The sequence below is a fragment of the Ochotona curzoniae genome, unplaced genomic scaffold (assembly GCF_017591425.1).
Source record: "Ochotona curzoniae isolate NIBS_2020 unplaced genomic scaffold, NIBS_Ocur_1.0 scaffold_1852, whole genome shotgun sequence".
NCBI classification, from domain to species: Eukaryota; Metazoa; Chordata; class Mammalia; order Lagomorpha; family Ochotonidae; genus Ochotona; species Ochotona curzoniae.
This window is the reverse complement of record NW_024467087.1, coordinates 58,521,930-58,547,322: the sequence shown is the minus strand read 5'-3', so window position 1 is coordinate 58,547,322 and position 25,393 is coordinate 58,521,930. Positions and strand designations below refer to the sequence as shown.

Below are 25,393 nucleotides of genomic sequence, written 5' to 3'. Positions count from 1 at the left end.
CACTCTTCTGTAGAATCAGCCTTACTTTCTCAAAAGTCTCTAATTAAATCTGATTCATTGCGCACCATTAGAAAATATGTTTTAGCAAGCTGACAGAGCTCTATCTTTATATTTTTTCAGAAAAGGAGACGGGGGACAGCCAAGGTCTGTCACGGTTTTCTTTGTGCTCATTCCAGCCCCCACAGATTGTCAGCTGTAGGTGAAACTCCTAGTGAAAAAAGAGGGGAGCCCTATGCTAGGAGTCTCCATAAACATGTACTGTAATTCTTTGTACATAGAAAAATTACTGTAAAAGTAAAGTTTAACTTTACTCTTCCAAAAAAAGAAAAAAGAAGAAGAAGAAAGAAAGAAAATATGTTTTAGGAAAGGTCTTGGTAATAGACAAGGTATCAAGTATAGACAGATTTTTATTCTACCTATACAGATCATTGTAGTGCTGTGAAAATAAGAGTGCTCTACAAAGGATTCTAAATCCCACAGAGCTCAAGTAGGGGCAATAATATTTCCATTTGCAAATGTTTTATTTCTACTTATGAAAGCGTCATCTACTAAATAGATGGGATTTATAGATAGTGTAAGAGAGAAGATAGATGAGTTCCTTACATAGCCAGGATTAGAGTATTACAGCATCAGCAATATTCCAAACAAAACCAATAATCACTCCTCATCAGTCTATTCAGATCTATGTAACTAGGGTTTTTTTTTTTTTTTTAGGATTCATTTATTTTTATTGGAAAATCAGACTCACGTAGAGGAGAGACAGAGAGAGAAAGATCTATTTCACTCCCAAGAAGTCAATCCAAAGCCAGGAGCCAGGAACTTCTTCCAGGTCTCTCACATGGGTGCAGGATCCCATGGCTTTGGGTCATCTTCTACTACCTTCCCAGGCCACAAGCAAGGAGGTGGAAGGGAAGCTGAGCAGCTGGGACACGACCCGGCACCCTTATGGGATCCTGGCACATCCAAGGTGAGGATTTTAGCTGCTCAGCTATCATGTCAGGTCCCTGTAACTAGTTCTTGTTCCACTCAAGCTTACATTAGTTATCTTAGTAACTTAACTTCTTCTCAACTAGTTTTTAAAACCTGACTCAGTTCACTGCTGTGGTCTCAGAGTTTTTTCAGTTATCCAAGCAGCAGCCTATATGTAAAAGTACCTGTTATAGTCCCTTTCTAGAAAGTCCTTTGCTGAAGATGAAGCCCTCTAGCTTGTGGATGGACTCTAAGTACCTTCAGGGAAGCATCAGAGTAAAACATAAAAAGCTATCTGTGGATGACCAAAGACTTACAAAAGCTATGGCTTCCTTATTACAAATTATTTTCAAAGGTGAAAATCTGAGAATTCATTACAAGAATAATAATGCAACTGATAAGGAAATGTAGTTGTTTCTGTGGCATTCAAAACAAGTTAAAAGCCAATCCCCCCAAAATTTCAGGCAAAATATCTATAAACATGATGATTAACCCTATTTTGAAAAAAAAGAAAAGATATATCTAACTTAAGAAAATGTATGGGGCCCGGCGCGGTGGCGCAAGTGGTTAAAGGTCCTCGCCTTGCACGCCCGGGATCCCATATGGGCGCCGGTTCTAATCCCGGCAGCCCCGCTTCCCTTCCAGCTCCCTGCCTGTGGCCTGGGAAAGCAGTCGAGGACGGCCCAAGGCTTTGGGACCCTGCACCCGTGTGGGAGACCCAGATGAGGCTCCTGGCTTCGGATCGGCATAGTATCGGCCCGTTGCGCTCACTTGGGGAGTGAATCATCGGACGGAAGATCTTCCTCTCTGTCTCTCCTCTCTGTATATCCGCCTTTCCAATGAAAAAATAATAAAAATAAATCTTTAAAAAAAAAAAAAAGAAAATGTATGAACATAACCTTCTTAGAGAAAAAATACTCACATATAACATATACTGATCCTGACAATTATATACTGTGAGTATAACAAGCATGTAGTTAGAAATTTCCAAAACTATATCAAGTAGTACATTCAGTGATTCAGAATAGGCCTTAAACATCTATTAATAAAATTTGCACTGGGCCTGGCACGGTAGCATAGCAGTTAAAGTCCTTGCCTTGCATGTGCCAGGATCCCTTTTGGGCACCAGTTCTAATCCCGGCAGCCCCGCTTCCCATCCAGCTCCCTGCTTGTGGCCTGGGAAAGCAGTCAAGGATGTCCCAAAGCTTTGGGACCCTGCACTTGGTGGGAGACCCAGAGGAAGTTCCTGGCTCCTGGCTTCAGATTGGCTCAACTCCAGCCATTGTGGTCACTTGGGGAGTGAACCATTGGATGGAAGATCTTCCTCTCTGTCTCTCCTCCTCTCTGTATATCTGACTTTCCAATAAAAATAAATAAATCTTTAAAAAAATAAAATAAAATTTGTACTAGTAAGTGACATGAATCTCCAGTTGAAAACTAATGAGCAGGAACTTAACTAGATTGAACATAAAGCAGCAAAGTTAAGACTATGTTAACTTTAAGAAAAACTGTAGCTATGGCCTAAAAAACATTGCTGTAGTTTCTAGTATCAGAGAAAGCAGCACAAGGACTCTGACAATTAGAAACCTATCAGGACCAGGGAGAGCCTTGATGCATTTGTAAGAACTTCCTATATAGCATACAATTTCCAAACTACTTATACAAATGTTAGGAACATTTTACCTCTATCAGTTTAACCTAGGGAGGGCAGAGCATCTCTTCTGACTTGACAACTCTTCCTGTGTAATTCATGAATACTAGCATATCAGTTATTAATTACTGCTAGCACCTTCCTTTTTACAAGTCAAAGAACAAACCCTTTGTGATTTTCCATGGGCCTTCTGAGACTTGATTAAGATGGAATGAAGGGTTATTGAAAAACAATACTTGGCTCTCTTTTACCAAAGGAATGATAAAAGATTTCCAAAGTAAACATTGGAAGTAACATGACTGTTAAAGAAAAAAAAAAAAACTTTAGTTCTTTCTTAAGTCAGAAGGTTTTGCTTTCTTAAACAACCAAGGACATAGCAAAGTCAACATAACCCATTGAAGATACTCTGGTAAGACACATGCTCTATGTTACATAAAAAGATTACTTAGAAGATAAATCAAGTCTTTACAACCTATCATCAAGAACAGATCAATAGTTCAAACACTTTTTTTCATTTTGACAGAGAAAATCAAATTCTTGTTTTACATCAGTATATCTGATACTAAAGTTTTTTCACTTTTGGCTAAAATCAAGTAAAGTTCTTTTTGAAAATTTTTGTGAATGAACTCATCAAACCTTAGATTTGACCTCAAGAAATGAAATTTGTTTTTTTGTGAACATTCTGTAACTTTTTATACCCATATACAGCCTTCATATTTCAACTTCTCTTATGTGGAAAAAAAAAAAAACCCAATCAAACAAACAAACAAAAAAAAACCACCATTGGGGCAGTCATTTAGACAACCAAATAGAATACCTGCAATAGAATGTTCAAAGGATCTGGGGCTCAAGTTCCAGCTCCTGCTAATGCAGACCCTGGCATCCATGTGGAAATCTCAATTGAATTCCTGGTTACTTGGTCAGCTTGTCCCAGCGTAGTCACTGCATATATTTCGGGAGTGAACCAGTGGATGATCAGGGCTGTTTGTATGCCTCATAAATAAGTGCATTTTGAAAATAATAACATTCATTCACATACATATGGGGCATAAAAATAATAAGCAAAAGCATATAATCCCAAAGATCTCTGTAGTCATTAATGTTTCAGTTTTCTACTTAGAAATGATCTAGGTAACTAATGAATATTTATTAATTCAATTTCTATCAACCCTAAGTTTTCAGTTACCTAAGGACCTTATGTATTATCAAGCTGAGGTACTACAAGACATAACTCTTGTTAAAATAAAGCTTGTCAAGACTCAAATTAGCTAAATATATGTACGTTTTTCATAATCAAACATTTTAGATGTTATCTCATTATAGCAGTAAAACTGTATACATAAGTGCCATAAAAATCTACCCCTAAATCACATCTCTCACTGGCAAATCAAAAAAGATATAGTTGGCTTTAAGAAGTCAAAATTACTGAATTAAACTTATCTGCTGAAGATTTACCTAAATTACATTAACTTGATATTTGACAACATTTGGGAATGTGTTATAGAAATACTTTTTTAGCACAGTGAGAACCTTGAAAGTATCACTTCTGGGAGATTTTACTGATATTCTTTATATCTAAATGTTTATGTATTTCAGTAAACCAATGAGAATGTAGCTGCTTTAATTTAAGAAATTTTGTGTTCCAAAATACCATCCAGCAGTGAAAATATCAGTTACACAATGAAACATAAAAGCCTATCTAAATCATAGACATTCTCATCATTATTACTCAGGCTCCTGACATAAGGAGGACACTTACTAGGAACACTCTAAAGAAAAGGAAGGGGACCTGAGTTCAATAGAAGCAGGTAAATAAGGGAGTCATCCTGGAGTCATATGGGATTCATGAGGATGGATGGGGACAAGTCTCACCTTAGAATATGCCAGAGCCATTAACTGTGTCTGGGAACATAAAAGGGTAGGGGTTTCTTAACACAGCTCTCCAGAAGCACAAAGGTTCAGCTTAAGTTCAATACTGTCAATGAGATGAGTATACTTTGTGGGTTTTGTGAACAGTCTCTATTTTCTCCTTTATATGCTATTATATTTCTGATTGCCCTTCTGTTTTTATTTTGTTTTGTCTGTACTTAAGACTTAGCCTTCCTACCTTAATTGTGGATTCACTGAGGGAAGGAACTACGTCCTATATTGATTTGTATTCCTCCTCCGCCCCATCTCCCTTCTCCTTTTGCCTAGTACTTAGTGTTCTGTTCCATCTATCCAAAGGTTATTGATGTTCAGTAGGAAGACAGATTATCTCTTGCTTGATATGCTAAGACAGTAGATTTATAAAACCTAAGTTTAATGTAATTGGAAAATAGCATTTGCATCCAAGAATTTCCAAAGTGATGTACTTACTTCTTAGAATTCACAGATGGACAAATACTTTAATTGGTTTCTTCCTGGTTACATACCTAAGGCCAAGCTCTTCTGCTGTATGATTGCTGAGTTCACGTTAATGAAGCAAAGTTGACGTATCACGATATTTTTACCAACTTCCTGCCCACCAGCGTACCTGCCTAATTGATTCAGTCTGAGAACAAGGGCATTGTTGAGAATATGAAACACTATGAAAGAGATTTCATGAAGATGCTTATGCATTGTGTAAACACTAGAAAGTTTCATAGATTCATAGTACTAAAGATACAATTTCTATGATGTTATGTTGGGGCTTTTAATTGATCGGGATGATACTCTGCCGGCTCTACCTTCAGACCAGAGAAGGTCTCCCCAACAAGCTGTTGAACTTATCTGGACAATAAGATGCTGGACTCTATGCTTGGTATATGCTTGCAATGAAAGAATCTTGACTGAATTTGAAATGTAATACAGCAACAAGGTGGAGGAATCCACCATGGGGGGAGGGTTTGGGGAAGGGGTGGGGAGAATCCCAGTACCCATAACACTGTGTCACATAATGCAATGTAATTAATTAAAAAAAGATACAATTTCTATCGTTGTTCAAGCCTAGAATCCTGTTTCAGAAATTATCAGGTGGAAAACAGGCAAAATGGACCAGCTATTTGGAGTGTCTGTGGAAGCAGAAGGACCTGAAGCATTTAGAATGAGACCTTAGGGGCTGGTTCTGCAGCGTAGCCATTTAATACTCCACCTGTGACATCAGCAACCCTGGTATGTGCCAGATTGAGTCCTGGCTTCCCCACTTCCAATCCAGCTCCCTAAGAATGACGCAGGAAAGCAGCGGAGGATGGTCCAAGTCCTTGGGACCCTGCACACAAGTGGGAGATGAGGTGGAAGCTCCTGGCTTCCTGCTTCAGATTGATCCAGCTCTGGTGTTATGGCCACTTGGGCAATGAACCAGAAGATTTCTCTGTCTTCTCTTCTCTCTGTAATTCTACCTTACCAATTAAAATAAAATATCTTTTTTAATGCAAACTTTTTTAAAAAAAATGAGAACATAAAATACATTATAATCTTGATGATGAATAATATGCTTTTAAAGCTAATCAGCAAGGCTTAATGGAAATGTAATAAAAGAGTGGGTTATAGTTGACAGTAGGTAAAAGTGATACAATATCATCAATATCAAGAAGGTTTAAGGACACCAGTGAAGTCCATGAAAACAAATTTTCTGAAGAAAACAAAGTAGACAAGGCTGCTTCAGGGACCCTGCTTGGTGATGCCTCAAGTTAACCTGGTTTTTTTTGTTTGTTTGTTTGTTTTTTGTTTTGTTTTGTTTTTTTTTTTTTTTTTTTTGCCATACTGACATCCCATTCCAGAGCACCAGGCCAAATTTTGGCTACTCCACTTTCTATCCAGCTTCTTGTTAATACAACTAGGAAAACAGCAGAGGATGTCCCAAGTGCCACCCATGTAGAAAACCAGGATAGAGTTCCTGGCTCCTGGCTTTAACCTGCCCTGAATCTGGCTGTAGCAAGTATTTAGGGAGTGAACCAAATGAAAAATTCTCTCTCTCTCTCTCTCTCTCTCTCCCACTCTCTCTCTCCATCTTTCACATAAATAATCTTAACAAATACAAACTGTTGTTTCATTCTGCACTTTAATGATTACATTTACAGGGCCTGACATGGGAGCCTAGCAACTAAAGTTCTTGTCTGCTATGCACCAGGGACCCATATAGGTCCCCGCTTCCCATCCAGTTCCCTGCTTGTGGCCTGGGAAAGCAGTCAAGGACGGCCCAAAGCCTTGGGACCCTGTACCCGTGTGGGAAACCTGGAAGACACTCAGGGCTCCTGGTTTCAGACTCGCTCAGCTCTGGCCGTAGTGGCTGCTTGGGAACTGAATTGTTGGGCGGAGGATCTTCTCTGTCTCTCCTCCTCTCTGTTTATCTGACTTTAAAATAAAAACAAATAAATCTTTTTTAAAAAATTACATTTACAGAAAAAGCATTCACTGCCTCAGAAGTTATGTGCTTGTTTTATGAGCAAGTTATGTGCTAAGGCTTTATGAGCAACAAGTATGGAAACTAATTTGAGAACAAATAAACAAAATACGCCAAGTCACAGGGTCAATACCGAGAATTCGGTCTCTAACATCTTTCCTACTAGGCTGGAGAAGACTCTTGAAGGCCTTTCCAGCTTCCAGCTTTCTTAAATTCTTGCAATAATCTGTATTTATCACAATGACCACCAAGGTAACACAGATTTTTTAAGTGATTCCTAAATAATCAGGCGAAGGATCTATCTTGCCCAACGTGGTTACAATGTTCTAATGCTTTGAAAATATAGAATATTGAATGGAAAATGTTACTAATCAACCTGAATATGTACTTTACCAAAAATACTTCATTGCTTTATCGTTCTGAATCATTTAATATGTGATCTTTATAGGTAGATTTTTATTTTTCTCAAAAGATTGGGGGGATTTCAAGGACTAGATCTCAGGGGTAACATCCTTGGCTGTAAATACTCCCTTGGATTGCTTTCTGGCTGTTGGCTGTAGCAACTTGTTTTCTTGCAGAGATGAAGCATCTGGTTTTTGTTATCTCAATGATGCTGTCCTGGGAATATTACGATTGCGACGGAAATTTGACCGTATTCTCTATGTGGATTTGGATCTACACCATGGCGATGGTAAGCCCTCCAGTTTCAAAGATGTTTTACTGCTAGGACAGCAGGTTTTGATAAGTAATGCTACTTCTAGGCAACCAGTAAAAGGAGAAATGCCTATTGCAATTGAAATTTTCCTAATTGAAAATTCTTGAAATAGATAATGTAGAGATTCCTCTAACTGATGCAATTCATGCTTGGCTGCACAAGCTGGCTCCTATCATTTCCCCTCCTCTTCTCTTATGAAAAACCATTAGAGTCTTAAGAGATAGAACTTTTACCTACTATTTGTTCCTGCTCAGGATCTTCCCCAGTTCATATCTGCTGGTTGTACGGGAAATCTCTGGTTTGAGTTAATAGTCTTATCTATTCTCATGAATGCTTCTCCCAAGATAGAGTAGGTGTATGAAGTACTAACATACTGAATTTTTCACCAGTAAGCTACCAACTCAAGTAGTAACTGGAATCTGTGCCACTTTCTCTGTATTATTACAATATTCAATCCTACACAAACCCAGGATATCTTTCCTAACTTTTCATAACACAATCTCATAACCATTTGTCTTAACCATTAATCATTTCCTGATGAACTCTGCTGAAAGAACATATCTAATTCTCCCATGTGCTTTCCATGTTGAATGCAGGACTTCAGTGACTGTTGTTACATTCTGTTCCTTTAGGCAATGCTTCCTATGCCACCTGGTATTTTCACTTATTTACCCAGTCAATTCTTAGTTGAGGATATCTCCACCTTCTCTACATCAGCTGCTTCCCTGTTTATAGGACTTTTTTTGAAGGCAAATCAACATAATCAAGGCATAAGCAAGGAAAGAGCGATATCTTTCTGAGGCTAGAATTAGTTCTACCAAAACAGTGACAGAAGAGAGAAATTTAGGTCAGAACCATTCCAGGGAGCTTCATTTACATGGATGTTACCATGAGGTGGTGACATAAAATAAAATGGAACCTGGAGAAAAGAGGGTGGTTAAAACTACCAATGTACAATTTGGTAACTATGTTCCCTGAATTTCTGAATACTCTGCCAGTATAAAATACAGTCCTGCTCAGATGCTCCTTATTGCCCCAAACAAGGGGTTGTATTTGACTCATGGCTTATTTTTTTATGACCAATGAGCTCAGAATGACTTTTCTATTTCTAAAGGGTTGTAAAGGGTTCTATTTCTAAGAGGTGGTATGTATGTATATGTATATATAAAATTTTAGGTTTTATAATATGTATGTGTATATGTGTGTATGTATATATATACAGACACACACTTCTCTCTCTCTCTGTAACTAGTTTGGAACGCCTAAGAGGTAGCTAATTTGCTAGTCCCTGGCCTAGAGCAATGGTCTCAAGCTTGAATATACATTACACCTGAGAAACTTCATTTGAAAAAGATCATAGGGTTTCAACTATCAATTCAGATCTGTTAGATCAGATATGGAACTGTTCAACAGACCAGATCTGTTGGATCAGGTATGAATTGACAGTTTAGAAACACCTCAGGCTTTGTGCTGGGTGCATGTTGGAAAGCAGTCATTTCCAAAGGAAAATTCTCTTTGACTTTGATCCTGTCTTTCTATGCCTTTCTCAGACAAGCCTCAACTCTTCTTTTGGTCTCATTGCTTGCTGCCAGGTTACCGATTGAATGAACACATCTCACCCTTGCTGAAATGTGTCACTATTCCCACTTCCCTGATTTTGCCTCCCTTCCCCCTTAGTTTTGCTTTCTCATCTCTTTTTGCATTTCCAGTTTCTACCCATTCATTCAAGTTCCAATTGCAGCACATTGGCCCTGACCACTGTAGCTCATATCTTCTTCTTTCTCAGGTGCTATATTTTTTATATTGCTGATCTGAGATTTCATTGTATACTGTCGTCTAATGTTAGATATTTTTTATCTGTCTATATTTTCTCTTCCTGTAGAAATTTTAAGTTCCTCCGAGAGTAATGTTGTTTACTTCTTTTTGTCTTGTAGAATGCCATGAACCAAGAGTAACATGTATATAGTAGGGTTTCAATAAAATGTTTGTTAAATGAATGAATGACTATAAAGTTCAGATGATTAGTGTCAGAGTTCAAGAATAGAATCAACTCTGTTGAACCATATAAGAATGAATAAGACTGTCACCTGAAACCATTTCTTTCCATTTGCAATGTTATTTCTACACCATTTAGAGTTTCCTGTCTTAGCCAACTTTTATGGTGTGTTTCATTTCACTTTATTTCCCCTCTTCAGCACCTCCCTTCCAATGACCCCTGCCCCACCCCCCAAATTCTTACACGTTTGGTTTATTTTAAACCCCCCACGATTCCACAGCTAGCATCCTGTGGTGGCTTCACTAGCTTTCTCCCTGGCCTCACTTTCTTTCATTGGCCCAAGCATTCTCCTCTGTCACAGCAAGTCCATGTCCTCAACTTATTTGCCTACCTCCTCTTTTCAAGGATGATTTCATAACCATGCAAATGTTATCTCCCACAATAAGAAATATGAAAGGCTGTTAAGCACATGATAATGTACCTACCAGACTAATAAAAAGAAATCCAAATGAGAAAAACTATTATTTCTACCTAAGATTAAGAAGAAGAATATCCCATGATCATGAAAGTGTGAGAAACAGGAACTCTCACATGGGAATGGTCGAAATGTACATTGGTATAATATTTCTGGATGTATGATACATCACCAGGAGTTTCCTGTTTACGCTTCCATTTCTGAGTTGAAATGCTATTTTCATTTATTTTGTTTTTATTTTGCTTACTTTGTGCTTTGTACCTGGAGCCTTTAACCGGTTTTAACCTCCTTCCTAGGGTAAAGCATAAGGCTTGGGAAATTCAAACATACCTGTTATATACAAATAAAGTCAGTATTTTTTTAAGGTCTCTACTACCCTTTACTAAAGACAAAAAACAGTAAGTAAACACTGAGACAAATTCTTTGAAATGTGAAAGGATAGTACCTGAACTTGCTAATAATCCTTTCATTGATGAACTGCTCATCTGAAGGTGCGATGGTTGTGCACATATGCGGTTCCTAGACGAAAGGGGTAGGCAGTGTGTTTATCAGTAGCAGCAATTGTTTGTGGTGTGTGTGGTGGGGCACTTTAAATCCTGGCATGTATCTTCCAGGCCTCTAGGCAATTTTTAGCCTGTTTAAATGCAAAGGAGATACCTGTCTAATAAAGTTCCCTCCCACCTCCTATCCTTTTCCAGGTCTTAAGGGCTACATTATAAAACTGCTATTAATAAGGCAGGTGTTGTGGCACTGTGGGTTGAACTGCTACTTATGATGCTGGTATCCCATACAGGCACTGGGTTCAAGTCCTGGCTGCTCCACTTCCAATCCTGCTCCCTGCTAATGTACCTGGGAAACTTGTCCCCTGCACCTACCCACATGGGATCCCTGCTCCTGGCTTCAACCTAATCCAATTCCAGCCATTATAGCTGTTTGAGGAGTAAACAGATGATGAAACATCTATCTCTACTTCACTCTCTGTAATTCTGGCTTTCTAATAAGATATTAAAAAAAAAAAAAACTTCTACTAATGAATAAGACTTCCCAGTTTTAACCAGAAAATTGTACTTTTTTTTTTTTAAAGATTTATTTTTATTATTTTTTCATTGGAAAGGCGGATATACAGAGAGGAGAGACAGAGAGGAAGATCTTCCGTCCGATGATTCACTCCCCAAGTGAGCGCAACGGGCCAATACTATGCCGATCTGAAGCCAGGAGCCTCATCTGGGTCTCCCACGTGGGTGCAGGTTCCCAAAGCTTTGGGCCATCCTCGACTGCTTTCCCAGGCCACAGGCAGGGAGCTGGAAGGGAAGCGGGGCTGCCGGGATTAGAACCGGCGCCCATATGGGATCCTGGGCGTGCAAGGCAAGGACCTTTAACCACTTGCGCCACCGCCCCGGGCCCGAGAAAATTGTACTTTATATTGCACCATATACAGGGGACTTTGAGTGACCTGTATTTATAACCAAACTGCATCAGTGAGAGACACTTTATAATTAAATTTCTCTATACAATTCCTAATGTTTGTATTGGTTGCACTTTTCAAAAGATTTTCACATTATACTTCTTTGGAAACTTAAAACATAAAACATCCAAGATACTGCCAATTTCTTCTATTCAGTTCTGTTGACAAGGCCTCAGTTTTGAGCTTTTACTGTTCTCTAGCTTTTAGAAGTTGTCAAAGAGGACCCAGACAGCCCCTCACTTCGAAAGGGGACGTCCAGTTATAGCTTTCTGTGAATATGAAGAGGTATTGTCAAACTTCATTCAAGGCCAAAGTTCTCCTTCATCCTGTAATTACAGAGATCAGAGATGAGAGGTTTCTGTTACTTTATTCCTTGGCAAGTTCCTCCCTTTGTTATCGCTGCCTTCTCATCTCCCCTTCTTCCCAAGCATTTTCAGATTTTAAAAACATGAGTTCCGTATGTGAAATGATGTGTCTGACATTTCTTCCTCTGGTAGGTGTGGAAGATGCCTTCAGTTTCACCTCCAAAGTCATGACTGTGTCGCTGCACAAATTCTCCCCAGGATTTTTTCCAGGCAAGTTATCTGTGTAATGTGTAATAAATGAATACCCCAATTTTTCTGTGCATTTCTTCTATGTTATATTTCATGCTATTAATACCTGGTTGGTGCTATTCTAAGCAAAATTTTTACACAAGCCACCTAAGGTGACAACGACAAGAATAACAGCACTGTTTCTTTTTCCCAGATGATTTCTGTAGATTATCAATAAATCTCTTACACTCAGCCTACTATCAAATACCATGTACAACTCCCCAAATCCTAATAAATACAGTGACATATTGATAATTTATCAATCTAAGAAGTATGGGAAGTTAAGCAAAGAAATTAACTTCTTATCTCTTATTTTTCCTTATGGCTTTCCTGCGTCCCCAGCATTGTTGGTAATACTTACCTGTCCAAATTATGTTGCTCAATCTCTTCCCTAAAAATTGTCACAAATTCAGGATTGCTCTCCTTATTGATCTTTCTGCTCAAGTTCCTGTTAGAATCCTTTAAATTTTCTAATTATCATGATTTCAATAACTGATCACTGTACTCCTTTCTTTTACAGGAACAGGTGATATGTCTGATGTTGGCCTAGGAAAGGGACGGTACTATAGTGTAAATGTACCCATTCAGGATGGCATACAGGATGAGAAGTATTACCACATCTGTGAAAGGTATGACAGTAACACTGAGCCAGTAGCAAATGGACTACATTTCAATAGGATTCAGTGGTCCCCAATCTTACAGAATCCTTATTCTCAAAGAACAGCTTGTAAAGGAAAACTACCATATACCAAGATAGCTTTTATGCACTACTCATTATACTTAGCTTATCAGGTAGTCATTCTCTGTTGGAGACAGCCAGGCTGCAGGTTGGATCTTACCTGCTACATATTATTGACTAAAGCCATCTTAAGAGCGGAACCTTTAGACCTGTCCTGGAAAATTTTCTAGCTAAAGAAATTTGTGTGTGTGTTGTTTCTTGTTTTTGTTTTGTTTTTTTATCCTGACAGTCTGCATTTCAGCTTTTCATTGTGGAGACCTCTGTTCTTTGTGTTCTAGCATTGTGCTAAAATTTGAGTCAGAAACCTATTCTTTACACTATGGGGTTTATTTTTTGGTTAAAGAATTATTTGGGGGCCAGCAATGTGTCCTTGTAAGTTAAAGCTTCTTCTGCCTTCAGCACCAGCATCCAACATGGCTCCGGTTCAAGTCCTGGATGCTCCACTTCTGATCCAGTGCCCTGTTAATGCCCCGGCTAAGCAAATAGAAGATAGCCCAAGTTCTTGGGTCTCTGCACCCATATGGGGGCCCTGGAAGAAGCTGCTAACTCCTGGATTTGGACCAGCCCAGCTCTGACTGTTGTAGTCATCTGGAAAATGAACCAATGGATGGAAGATTTCTCCTGTCTCTCTCTGTCTCTCCCTCTCTCTCCCTTCCTCCCTCCCTCCTTCTCACTCGGTAATTTCACCTTTCAAATAAAAAAATTCTTTTAAAAATATTCATTTTTATTTGAAAGGCAGAGTTACAACAGTGAGAGAAAAAGAGACAGAGAGACATCTTTCATCCTCTGATTCACTCCCCCCAAACAACTGCAATGCTCAGAGCCAGACCAGTCTGAAGCCAGGAGCCAGGAGCTTCTTCCATAGGGTTTCCTACAGCCCTTTCCTATATCTTCATTGAAAGATCAGCATCCATCATCCTGTGAATCTTGTTGGTAATATCTGGACCCCTCAGAATAGATCACCTTCCATGTATCCCTGTGGAAGTTCGTTAGTCAGTCATACAGTCTCCTAAGATTAGCCTGTATCATTTGTCAGCTTGACATTTCACTGCCTGGAAAAGCTATGTATTATCTACAGACTTGAGGTTTTCCTAGTACTCTGCCCCAAAGAAGTCTTCTACTTAACCTTCATTCAGAAAAATGTCTTTTTCTCCCTTATGTTGTCTCTGTTCCCTCCTATAAACCAGCTCCTCGTACATGATAAAAAAAAAAAATTAAACCTCATGTTAATTCATGTTTTAAAATAACTTTATCAGCCTTAATTAGGAGCATTTTAAAAATAAGTTCAGCCCAAGGGAAAGATCTGTAGAGGATTACACATGATTTCCCTTTACTAGAAACCATTTGCCACCCACACCGTGGTAGATTGATGGATTTTGTGTACAGGAGGCTAGCATTTGTTAAAGATTCTTTCAGCTTGTTTCCCAAAGATCCAGACCTTCAGCAGTTTATAGTTCCCAGGGCCCCTTTTGCCTATGGAGCCACACCAGCAATCCACCAATGATTATCCACAGTAACAGGTTCCAGGCTTTTCATTAAGAGTGCAGTATATTTTTCCTTTGATTTCCTTAGAAGTTAAATCTGGTCAGAGCATTCAGTATATGAAGCAACTTCTGATTCCAAGGATGCCAGGAAGGCTGGCTCGTCCAAACATCTCTCCCATCTGTTGGACTACCACCTGAAGTTCCTTTAACAGAGAACATGATTTTAGTCTACAATTAGAAATATACCTTAAAATGAAATTTTGGTACAACTGTTCTCCTCACCCCCACAGAGCCTTTCTTGACAACAGATTTTGACAGGGCTAGCGCATTAACTCCCTGAGTATGGGATGGAACAGTAGCAAAAAAGTGACACAAAAAATCTTGGCTACTACATAGTTTTGCAGGTCAGCCCTGCCACTGTGTCACTCAGTCCCAGTTATTATGCTCTGAATACTTGGGGCAGGCAGCTTGGAACCACAGCTTCGCACATTTGCCATTATTACCTCTGACTCATCTGTGTCCCTTAAAAGATGTATTGGACACTGAATTGGTTTCTTTTTTTAAAAAAGAATCATTCAGTGTATCTACTGTCTCTTTCTCATCCGTTTTGTTCAATGATCCTACTGGTTCTATGGTTCACCCCTTATTAGTGATATACAAAGGACATCTTGCTGTTGACTCACAAGATGCTCTAATTTCTGTTTACCACCAATTTCTAGTTGCTTCTCTCCATTTGGAATTCACTGTTTTTCCTTTTCCCCTCCGTCCCTCAGCCCTGCTTCCTTCTTTCCCTCCTTTCTTCTTTCCTTTTTTCTTTCTCTCCTTTTCTTCCCTTCCTCCCTCCCACTCTTCTTTCCTTTTTTAAATAAGGAGGAGTATCTTTTTCTTTGCTAAATCCTTTTTTATTTTGTCAGCTACTCTGGAAGGAGCTTTATAATTTCGCCTTAATGCTTGTGCTTACTGCCTCCCCTCCCTTATGAGAAAATTTGAGTTTCCTTTTTGTAATAAGTGGATAAGGAATTTTCACATGAACATTTTCTACCACCAAAAGACCTTGGGTACTCTACTATGTGAGTGATATTTTCACAGATCTCCTATGTCACTCAACTCACTGTCTCCGCAAGCTTTCCCTAATTTCAATGGGATACACTAGAATTGATATTACAAGTGGAACCCTGTTGTCATTAGCAAACAGGAACATCAACATTGCACCTATAAGCACAGCCCCCACTACAATTGGAAGCTTATCAGCCCAGTATGGAGATGATTGAGACATGCTATATTCTTGAATTAGGTGAAAGCCCACCAACTTCACCCACCCACCTCTGTGTCTCCCTCCCCCACATATCCATAAAGTTGGGTGGTTAAAGGAAGCTATTCTGCCAAAGAGAGCATTCATGCCAAAGTTTTGTCCTCTAAAAAGAAATGCCAGCGTTCTTCAAAAAGTCATAGAAAATGAATATTATGGAAAAAAACTACATGGATTTCAAAGATTTTATACTGTAATATATTTGTGTTTTAATCCTGTTTTCTACCACCTTTCTGACATACCCTTGTACTGTTTTGCTTATGTTTAGCTTGTTTACTTTCTAGCTATATTCAAATGCAGTGTTTTATCTGTTATCTGAAACACTATGATGATGACACAGGAGCATTTACAGTTAATGACTGTGATACTACAAGAGAATAAAAAGTACTTCTTTGCTATTGGTTCCAGGGAAGTTTTAATACATATTAGGACTCCACCCTGAAATCTCAAACCTTGACTACCTTGACTACTTGTCACTGCAGTTTAAATGAAGAGATTCAAAGTGATAGTTATACTTTTTTAATAAAAGATTTACTTGTTTTTATTGGAAAGTCAGATATACAGAGAGCAAGAGAGCGAGAGAGAGAAAGAGAGAGAGATCTTTTATCCACTGGTTCATTCCCCCAAGTGACCACAATGGCTGGAGCTGAGCCCATCTGAAGCCAGGAGCCTGGAGCCTCTTCCAGGTCTCCCACATGGGTGCAGGGTCCCAAGGCGTTGGGTCATTCTTGGCTGCTTTCCTAGGCCACAAGCAGGGAGCTGGATGGAAAGTAGCTGTCAGGATTAGAATTGGCAGCCATATGGGATCCCAGCACGTAGAAGGCAATGACTTTGGCAGGGCCCACTTTTTAATTAATTATTTATGTTCACGGAAAAGGCAGATCAGACTTACAGAGAGAAGGAGAGAGAGAGAAATATCTGTCTACTTGTTCACACCCCAGATGACCACAATGGCCAGAACTAAGCAGTTCTAAAATCGACAGTCTATTGTTTCCCAAAAGCTTGCATTTTTAGTAAAATTCAGCTGTTCAACTTTGTAAGATATACATACAGAAACTGCATGAGTATTTCACCAAAAGGAACACACATTGGTAACAGACTTTTCCCAGTGAATAGTACTTGTCAAAAACTTCAACTAAAGTTCTCATTCAGTCTTTGTATCCACATATGCAGAACTTCAATAGTAAGAGCTATCAGTTCAACAAGAGAATAAACTTTATTCTGCTGATTTAGGGTTCATAATGGTTGTTGTCGAAATAAGAATTACCCTGTACTTGATCATTGGCTTGTTTACTTAAGTCCTATGGTTTAGACTGTATAGCTGAAGATTTAAAGAAATGTGTTTTCCCATGAGCAAGTTGATCTAAAGAAAAATTCCTCAGAGACCACAGCAATAGAAATAAAACAGTATTTTAACCACCTTCATTACAAAAATATTATGCTTATATTTTCAGTAATTTTTATAGCATGTCAGCTGCTTTTTGCATCATTAATTCTAGTATTAATTGGCTAGCCACCCAGTCACATACCTGGAAAGAACTTTTGATTAGGACAACAGCAGGTTTATTAAGGATTAGCTCATTAAAACCTTAGTTTTTATTCCTGGGCAGAATCTTTTTGTCCATCTATATAGAGGTCCTCACACATGTGAAAAACAAAGAGTAGGGGAAAAGCCCATTGCTAATGCTTAATAGAGTATCCCTTCAGACTTTTTAAACAGAAAAATTTTTCTTAGACTGACATCTGAAATATGAGCTTTGAAAAAGTTTGTGGAAAATGGAATTAAGAGGTAATACAAAATTTCCATGAAATCTCTGAGGTCTTCTACGAATCAATGATATCTTCCTGTTCTACAAATCAGCATAGAAAAAGTTCCTGCGGAGGTAGAGCCAAGAGTTACCTCTCTGAGGCCACTCTGACATTCCTACAAAAGAACTGAGCATGTGAAGACACTTTTTGGGGTTTTAAAAGCATTGACTAACAAGAAGAAAGAGGGTGGAGGGATGAACCACCCAAGTGCATAATTTGCCATGTGCCCAGGGCTGTGCTTAATATATGATTTTTTTTTTCTCTATTCAGCTTAAATGTGTACCTTTAAATGTAAGTAAATGATTTTCTCACTCGGGGAAAATAAAAGAGTATCTGTTTCACAACAGGCACAGTACTAGGCATTGATGAGAGTAAACAAGACAAATGAGACTCGTGTACCTTGGAGTTTAGTCTCGAAGGAGCACTTCTCCATATCAGGAATTACACTATACTTAGCTTCATTTATCATTGCAACCTACAAAGTAAACATCATCGTCTTCACTTTACAATGAAAAAAACTGCAGAAAAGATTGACTTTTTTAAGGTCACATCGCTCATAAGTGGAGAAGCTAGAGTCTGAACCCACATCTGTCAGCCTCTTAACCATTGTCCCCAAAGTGTCACATGGAAAGATGAAATTTAATTATTACAAACAAAGAAAAAAATAACATCCCCAAGACTTCTTGGGAAATTATATCTCAGGGGATTGCAGAAAACCGCTTAAAGCAGAGACCCCATTTGGCTGTGTGTAAATGAGCTCCATGATGTATAGTATACTCAAACCATTGTATGTGTTTATGAAAGTACAACCTAGATTATTGCCGAGACGAATCCCTTAATCCTGAAGATTTAATTGTCATTTTATGGATGGAGAACGAGGATAAACACTGCCAAAATTTACTCAGAAGGTTTTAAATTTCTAATTAAGGTTTAGAAACATGAAAATTCTGTAAGTCCTCTTTTTCTTTCATTTTCATTGGAGAAAATCCTGGCCTCCTACCTGCAGGTAAACAATGTCACTTGTCTTTCTGCAGTGGTCGTCTCATGGAGTTAATCCTTCTCAGGAGATTTGTTTTTAATTATTGCTTAAATTTTTAAACACTATACATTTCTTCACCTATAGGCAGAATTTGTACCACTTCTTGGTTCTGGCAGAAGGCCATGCCTGTGGATAGGGTTGAGGTTCTGAATCCACAGTGTAAGCTTTTCAACCATCACCAAGTGAATAAAAGGAGAACTAAGGGACATCAAAAGGACATTTAAGGGAAATGTTTCCTTTCACTGTTGACTTTTAATGTTAATATCTAAAGAAGAGATGTTTTAATGATGATGCACTTTTCTTTTATTATAGTGACAAGTGATCTAGAATTTTATCTTCCACTTGTAATTCCAGCCTCCTTATTCAATTTTAGAAGCAGGTAGATTGGTGAAAGAACACCCGACAAGTATAATTCAGTCCTTTGGGCTCGGTGATATGGCAAAAGCCATCTAGATACACATAATTGCATATAAATATTTTAAGCAATATAAAATGTTTTAAGTTCTTAAAGTTGATGAGAAGTGGTGAACTCTAGAAATTTCCGTTTTGAGAACAAATAATTACAGACCCATGCTTCGATATTCATCATCATTTTCATTACATTATGAGAGCTGGTGAGATTCTTTATAAAATGATTATACCTCTCTTTATCAGATCACTTACAATAATAAAGGCCCAATAATAAAGGCAATTGAAGCTGTTAATTCTTTTTATAAGCCTTGTACCTTGAACTCAGCACTCCATAAATAAGGTATTTGTGTTAAATGCTTTTGTTCTATGTGGTAAACCTCCATCCTGACTCTCGGTATGGCACATACAAAATTGCCTATTGTTTCTGGAAAATGGATGACTCAGACACTAATTAAGTTCACTGTTACTGTTAGCCACAGGTGGAAATGAGGCCAAAGTAGGCTGTTCATTTATTCTTCTCAGTTTGATATGTCTTTTTAAATACTACATTCAAAAGGCATTAAATGCCTCTGAATGTGGGATAATTTAGAGGGTAGCAGATAGCGCACTTCATTATCTGAGCTTTCCTGAACCTTGGGTCAGTGAGCTCATGCACCTTTCCCCATGATGTGTTTAGGGTTTCAATAGAGAACTTGTTTTTTGCCCTCACCTACTCCTGAGGGCTTTAAATCCAGGTGGTTACAGGGATAGTTCTCCTATTCTGCTTCTTTCAACCAGTGGCTTTCCTGAATGGCACCAGGTAGCTCTGAAACCACAACAGCCACCTGCCCCAAACGAACACACCTTAGGTGGTAGATTTATTATTATTATTTAGTCAAGAACAGTATTCTGGATTTCTGTGGGTTTGTTCTGTCACTCTGACATGCATCTTTTCAGCTCTTTTTTTTTTTTTTTTTTTGAAGATTTTGCTTTACTTGAAGTCAGAGAGAAAAAAACTTCTACTCACCGTTTCATTTGCCAAATGGCTGTAGCAGCCAGGACTGGGTTGGGTTGAAGGCAGGAGCTTTATCCTAGATGGGTGCAGATGACAAAGTAAGGCCCAGCCACTCAGCACTGCTTTCCCAGGCATATTATCAAGGAGCTGGATCCAGAAGAGAAGCAATGGGACTATAGTGCCCATATGGGATGACAGCATCGCAAGCATCAACTTAACCTGCTATGCCAAAATGCTGGCCTCCCAGCCCTCTCTTTTTAGAAAATATTTATTTATTTATTTATTTATTTATTTATTTAAAAGGCAGAGAGGAAGAAATGAATAGAAAGGTCTTTTCTCTGCTGGTTCAATTCCTAAATGACCACAAGGGTCAGCACCAAGCTCGATGAAAGCTATGAGCCAGAAACTCCTTCTGGGTCTCTCGCTTATATCATCCTCCTCTGCTCTCCCAGGCCCAATTAGCAGGGTGCAGCCAGCACTCTGATATGGAATGCGAGCATCCCAAACAGCAGCTTAACCTGCAGCAGCACAGCACCATCCCCTCCTGCTCTCTTAATGCTGACTGATCCCTGCCCCTGGAGAAAGTGATTCAATTTCCTTGGCAGCAATTTAGCAGGTTCTGATGCGAGAGCATGTACTGAAACTATCCAGAGGCAGGAAGACCTCATTCATTCATGAATGGAAATATTGGGAATTATGGCCTTTAGTGTAAGGCTGCACTAAAAAGAATCCCAAACTTGCCTAACTGTAGTTGATATAATGTTTTCACATCCAAGTTTCTATTATTGCCCTCAGTTGCTCTCCACCACATGCCTCCCCCCTCCTCGCCTCCCCAGCCTTCCTCCTGCTCTCATACCTTTTCGTTGCAGCTGTATCCCTTTGGTCTAATCCAGAAAATCTACTCTTTAGGCTCTGCTCTAACAAGTTATGCCTTTGAATGATGCATCTGTCATTGCCATACAACCTATCAGCTGCTAGGACTGATGAGCTGCCTCGCTGTGTTCTGTTGACATAGGCTGTACAGAGACTGAGTTAAAGCTGGTCTCTACCACCTAATGGTAAAGCTTGTTGCTGAGTCTGGCTGGACTTGGTGTGCACTGTTAACCTCTTGTGCTACCAGAAAAGAGCCATACCCATTGGTACTTAGAGACTAAAGAAAAGCACTCTTCCCAAAGCAGTCATATCAAATAACCAGCCAACAAATTAACAAGTGGGAGGACATGTGCATGCCAGGGATGACGTGGTATCTTTGCTTTGGGAATATGCAGGTGCACTTGAGCAGTGATCTAGAGGCGAAGGGGCTCATGAGCATCAGCTGCACACAGGAGCATCGTGAGGAGGGAAAGCAGGGCAGTGGCAATGGAGGAGAGGAACAACCATTTTAAATATATTAGAAGTGAAGTCGAAAAATATCTGTCCTCACTAACTCAGCCTAATCAGATGAAAGCCAGTCTGATCATGGCATATTTTTAAATGCATTTTTATTGCTTCTAAGCACTGGACAGGCTAGTAATTCAAACTAGAATAACAACATAGTACAGCACCTCAGGGAAGGGGCTGTAAGAATCATTTGTAATTAGCATATCAGTTATTTGTATGTAAGTGGGTGTACACAAAGTGCATAAAAAGTTTATTCTTCTAAGTAGGACAAACATTCCCCAGTGCAATCCTGTTTACACTATTAATTTGCTTAGCCAGCCCTTTTTGTGCCAAGATAGATGTATGTAAGAAATGCTTATTTCCTCAGGGAAGAATGAATCGCTTCCCTGTGTTTAGTCCAGTAACTAAGAAGCGGAGCGCCACTTGATTGGTTTGGGATTTCCAGGATATGGAGTTTTGAATATGCATACAGACTGGAGAGATTTCATAGGGAGAAGATCTGGCAGTCATTGCCAGAGACCCAGTTTCCCCATCTGGATTTCATTGAAGTGATCTGGATTTCATCAAGCAACAGGACACTGATCCTAAATGATCCACCAGACACTCTAACATAGGCATGTTTAAAATACATCCTGCCCCAGAAAAATAACTGTTAAAATATGATGAGTTGGAGTAACTCTGTGTTCAGTACTTAAAAGTAATAAAAATGCATTTCTTTTTAACTCCCACAAAAACCATGCAATATCAAGTTAATGATGAAAATCAATCCCCAAACTCTTTCTTGCACACCTCATTGTGTGACAGCATTGCAGAGATTTCCAATCATCTGGGAAAGGGTATTATATTTTGATGATCTGCACCAGGTGCTAACTATATGGCAGGATTTCGGCTTTGAATCTCAGGGAGGCCCTCCTGGGTAAAGAAGGGTGAGGGAAGGGCTAGGGGCATGTTTATTGTTAACAAATCATTATTGTCCACCCAAGTTTGAAAAGCAGAGCAATCGAATTGAGAAAGAAGAGATATCAGTTATGCAGGCAAAGTAGAAAATATGATTAGGAAATGAGAAACAGAGACATAGCCCTGTATTTCTACCCATATGTATTAAACTCTGCTCTAGATACATTGTGAATTCTTCAAACCTCAGAGAGTAAAAACCCAGAGCAGAGAGCATAAGAACAAGCAGTAAATATACACAAATGTTGTAACTACAGGTTGGAGTGACTCCAACTCTCTCCTTACCCCCAAGGGCATCACTATCCGGGGTCTGCAAAGGCCAAATAGCTGTTTGGCTTCCAATCTGATTTTTTTTTTTTTGCCTAAGAAATTAGAGAAGTTGGTTTCAATTTTAATAATATATTCTCCCAACCTCTATATAACAGAAAGGCACTTGTGTTCCTTCCCCTTTCTTAAAGTGAATTTTGTGTTTGGTGAAAGGTAATAGATTGGCAGCACTGGAAAATGAATTACTGTATTCCCAGAACAGGTATAACCAGGCAGTGACACTATGAAATTTCTCTCTGCCTTTGGGGACCATTAGAGCACTATTCAGGAAGTCCCTGCTATGGTGTGCTGTGCTGAACTCAACAGTATTCTAGTGGGCTGAAAGAATTAACATAGCACTTGAAGGGCATGACTTAAGGCCATTCATTTATTCATTCAACATTATAGAGTGCTTGCTATGTGCCTGGTGCTGGAAGAAGACTTTCACAAATGTTATATCATTTAATTCCCACAATAACCCTGAGAGGGAGAGAATGTTATTCTTGTGTTATAAAGAAGGAAGCTGAGGTGTAGAGAAGTGAGGTGATTTGCCCAGGTTGCCAGGCAAACGCTGAATCCAAATTTGGCAGATTCCAGATGCAATATTCTGCCTGAATTGGGTGCTGTGGACGCTGCAAAGGGGAATGATGCAACTTGGACTCAAATGATGTGATACAAAACAGAATGCAATCTGCTCTATGAGCGATCCTGATGGTTGCAGAACAGTGACTGACCTCAGATCAAATAAAGGATCCTTAGCACATATAGCCTTAGGATTCACTTATATTCTTCAAGTCTTCTTCCATTCCTAGCTCTCCAAACCAGCCTGTCTGTCCACCCCGCCCCCTGCTCAGAAAATGTACACTTTAATTGCTGGGCCCTCTGGCCTTTCAGAATGAAGTGAGCCAAAGAGCATTGGGATTTAGTGACGAGAGCATTGGATTCAAATTAGAATTAGTGTTCTAATTCTAGCTCTGACGATTCACTCCAGGCCACTGGTAAGGTCCTTTAGTTCTGGATGACTCACTTTCCCTTGTGTGAATGAAAATGGTTTACTTCCAAGAGGTATAGCGAGAGATAAGCAATAATATGCTAAAAATAGTGCAAAGCCCTTGCTGTTGCCAAGGTGACACATAATTGATGAATAGAATTACTTACTACAAGATGTGGTAGAAAAAGATGCCAATTAGAATCCATATTTCTATATAATGAACTCTTCTATGAGCATAAAGGCATCCCTTTAAAATGTGAAGAATGTGCATCTTGAAAAGTAAAACAGTGAAACGGATGGGAGGTTGTTTGGTGACTGGTTGGTTGACTTGGGGGTTTGAGGTTTCTTTTTTACTTTATGGGTTTGGGTTTTTTGTTTTATGTATTTTGGCTGTCCATGAAACTGGTTCAGCTTGTCTGATGCAAAAAGCAGAAAAAGAAATGTATAGGAAATTAAATGTCTTCTGGGTATGTCCAAGAGGTACCTATGGCCCTCAACAAAATGACACATCATCCTCACAGCAGGGAGGCCCCCTCCAATTCCCTGCATCCCTGAGCCATTAGTAATACACATTCAGGAATCACTGAGGCATTTACCATATGCTGAGTCCCCTGGCAGGGTGGGTTGTTGTAGAATGAGTCAGCAGTACCTGAGCTGAGCTGAGATAAGATTGAGGGAATTTGGAGAAAGCATACCTAGAAAAAGTTGAACTGGGACTGATTAGTAATACTTTGGGCCCTTAACACTATCTCCTTCTGAATCCCATCAAATGCAATAATTTTAAAATTTAGATCTTAGAAAGGGTATTGCTGCTAACAGTCACTTTTCTCAGACTGATTTGGGGAGCTCGAAGCATTAGTAACCAATTTCTCTCTTTTCTCCCTCCGCATCCTACCCTTCCAGGCTTTTCAACTTTAAATTTCTCGTTCCTTTTACCTCTACTGAGAGAATTGCTAGAGGGGGCTGAGAATGCCCAGTTGGCAAACAGGATGAAGACAGGGCTAATCTAGGCTGGACTCCAAGCTGCCAAGTAAGGGGAGCACCTAACTGGCAGCAAGTTCTGGTCAGAGACTTTCTAGACTTGCACCAAAGAAGGGTATAGCTGTAACTGCATGGCTCTGACATCTCATTACCCCCAAATGAATCTTTTAGCCTGTTAATTATTGGAAAAACAAAACATATTCATCCCATAGATATTAGAGATATTAGTAGAAACTGCAATTCTCCATGATGCAATAAAAGATAATTCTCTAATTTTATTCTTAAATAATCTTTTAAAAAAAATTATTTGGAAGGCAGATGTACAGAGGGAAGAGTAGACAGAGACAGAAGGAGAGAGAGACATCTTCCATCCACTGGTTCACTTCCCAAATGGCCACAATAGCCAGAGCTGCACAGATCTGAAGCCAGGAGTTGCATCCAGATCTCCCACATGGATACAGGGGAGCAGGACGTGGACCATACTCCACTGCATTCCCAGGTCGCAAGCAGGAATCTGGATGGCTGAAGTGGGGCAACCAAGACTGGAAACAGGACCCACATGGGATGCTGGTGCTACAAGTGAAGGATTAGCTTGCTAAGCTACCACACTGGAACCTCCCCCAAAGCAAAGCCTGTAAAAACAGCTGCCACCACTTCTCATTTGCAGAGCCTTGTCTAAAAACCAACCCCACTGAGTACTGAGGGTTCAGGTTTTTCATCAAGAAAACTGTATTTCAAATTCATATGTTGTGTATTTACAAAGTTACTA

General features: G+C 39.3%; 1 protein-coding gene across 3 annotated transcripts in view; it reads left to right on the top strand.

Annotated features, from left to right (window-relative positions):
* HDAC8 (histone deacetylase 8) overlaps nucleotides 1–25,393 on the top strand; it is a 259,389-nt gene that overhangs the window by 80,520 nt on the left and 153,476 nt on the right. For all 3 annotated transcript variants that reach the window (XM_040999995.1, XM_040999993.1, XM_040999994.1), the window contains 3 exons: nucleotides 7,562–7,674; nucleotides 12,132–12,209; nucleotides 12,748–12,856. In XM_040999995.1, coding sequence (XP_040855929.1) covers nucleotides 7,562–7,674; nucleotides 12,132–12,209; nucleotides 12,748–12,856 — 300 coding nt within the window. The remainder of the gene's footprint in view (nucleotides 1–7,561; nucleotides 7,675–12,131; nucleotides 12,210–12,747; nucleotides 12,857–25,393) is intronic.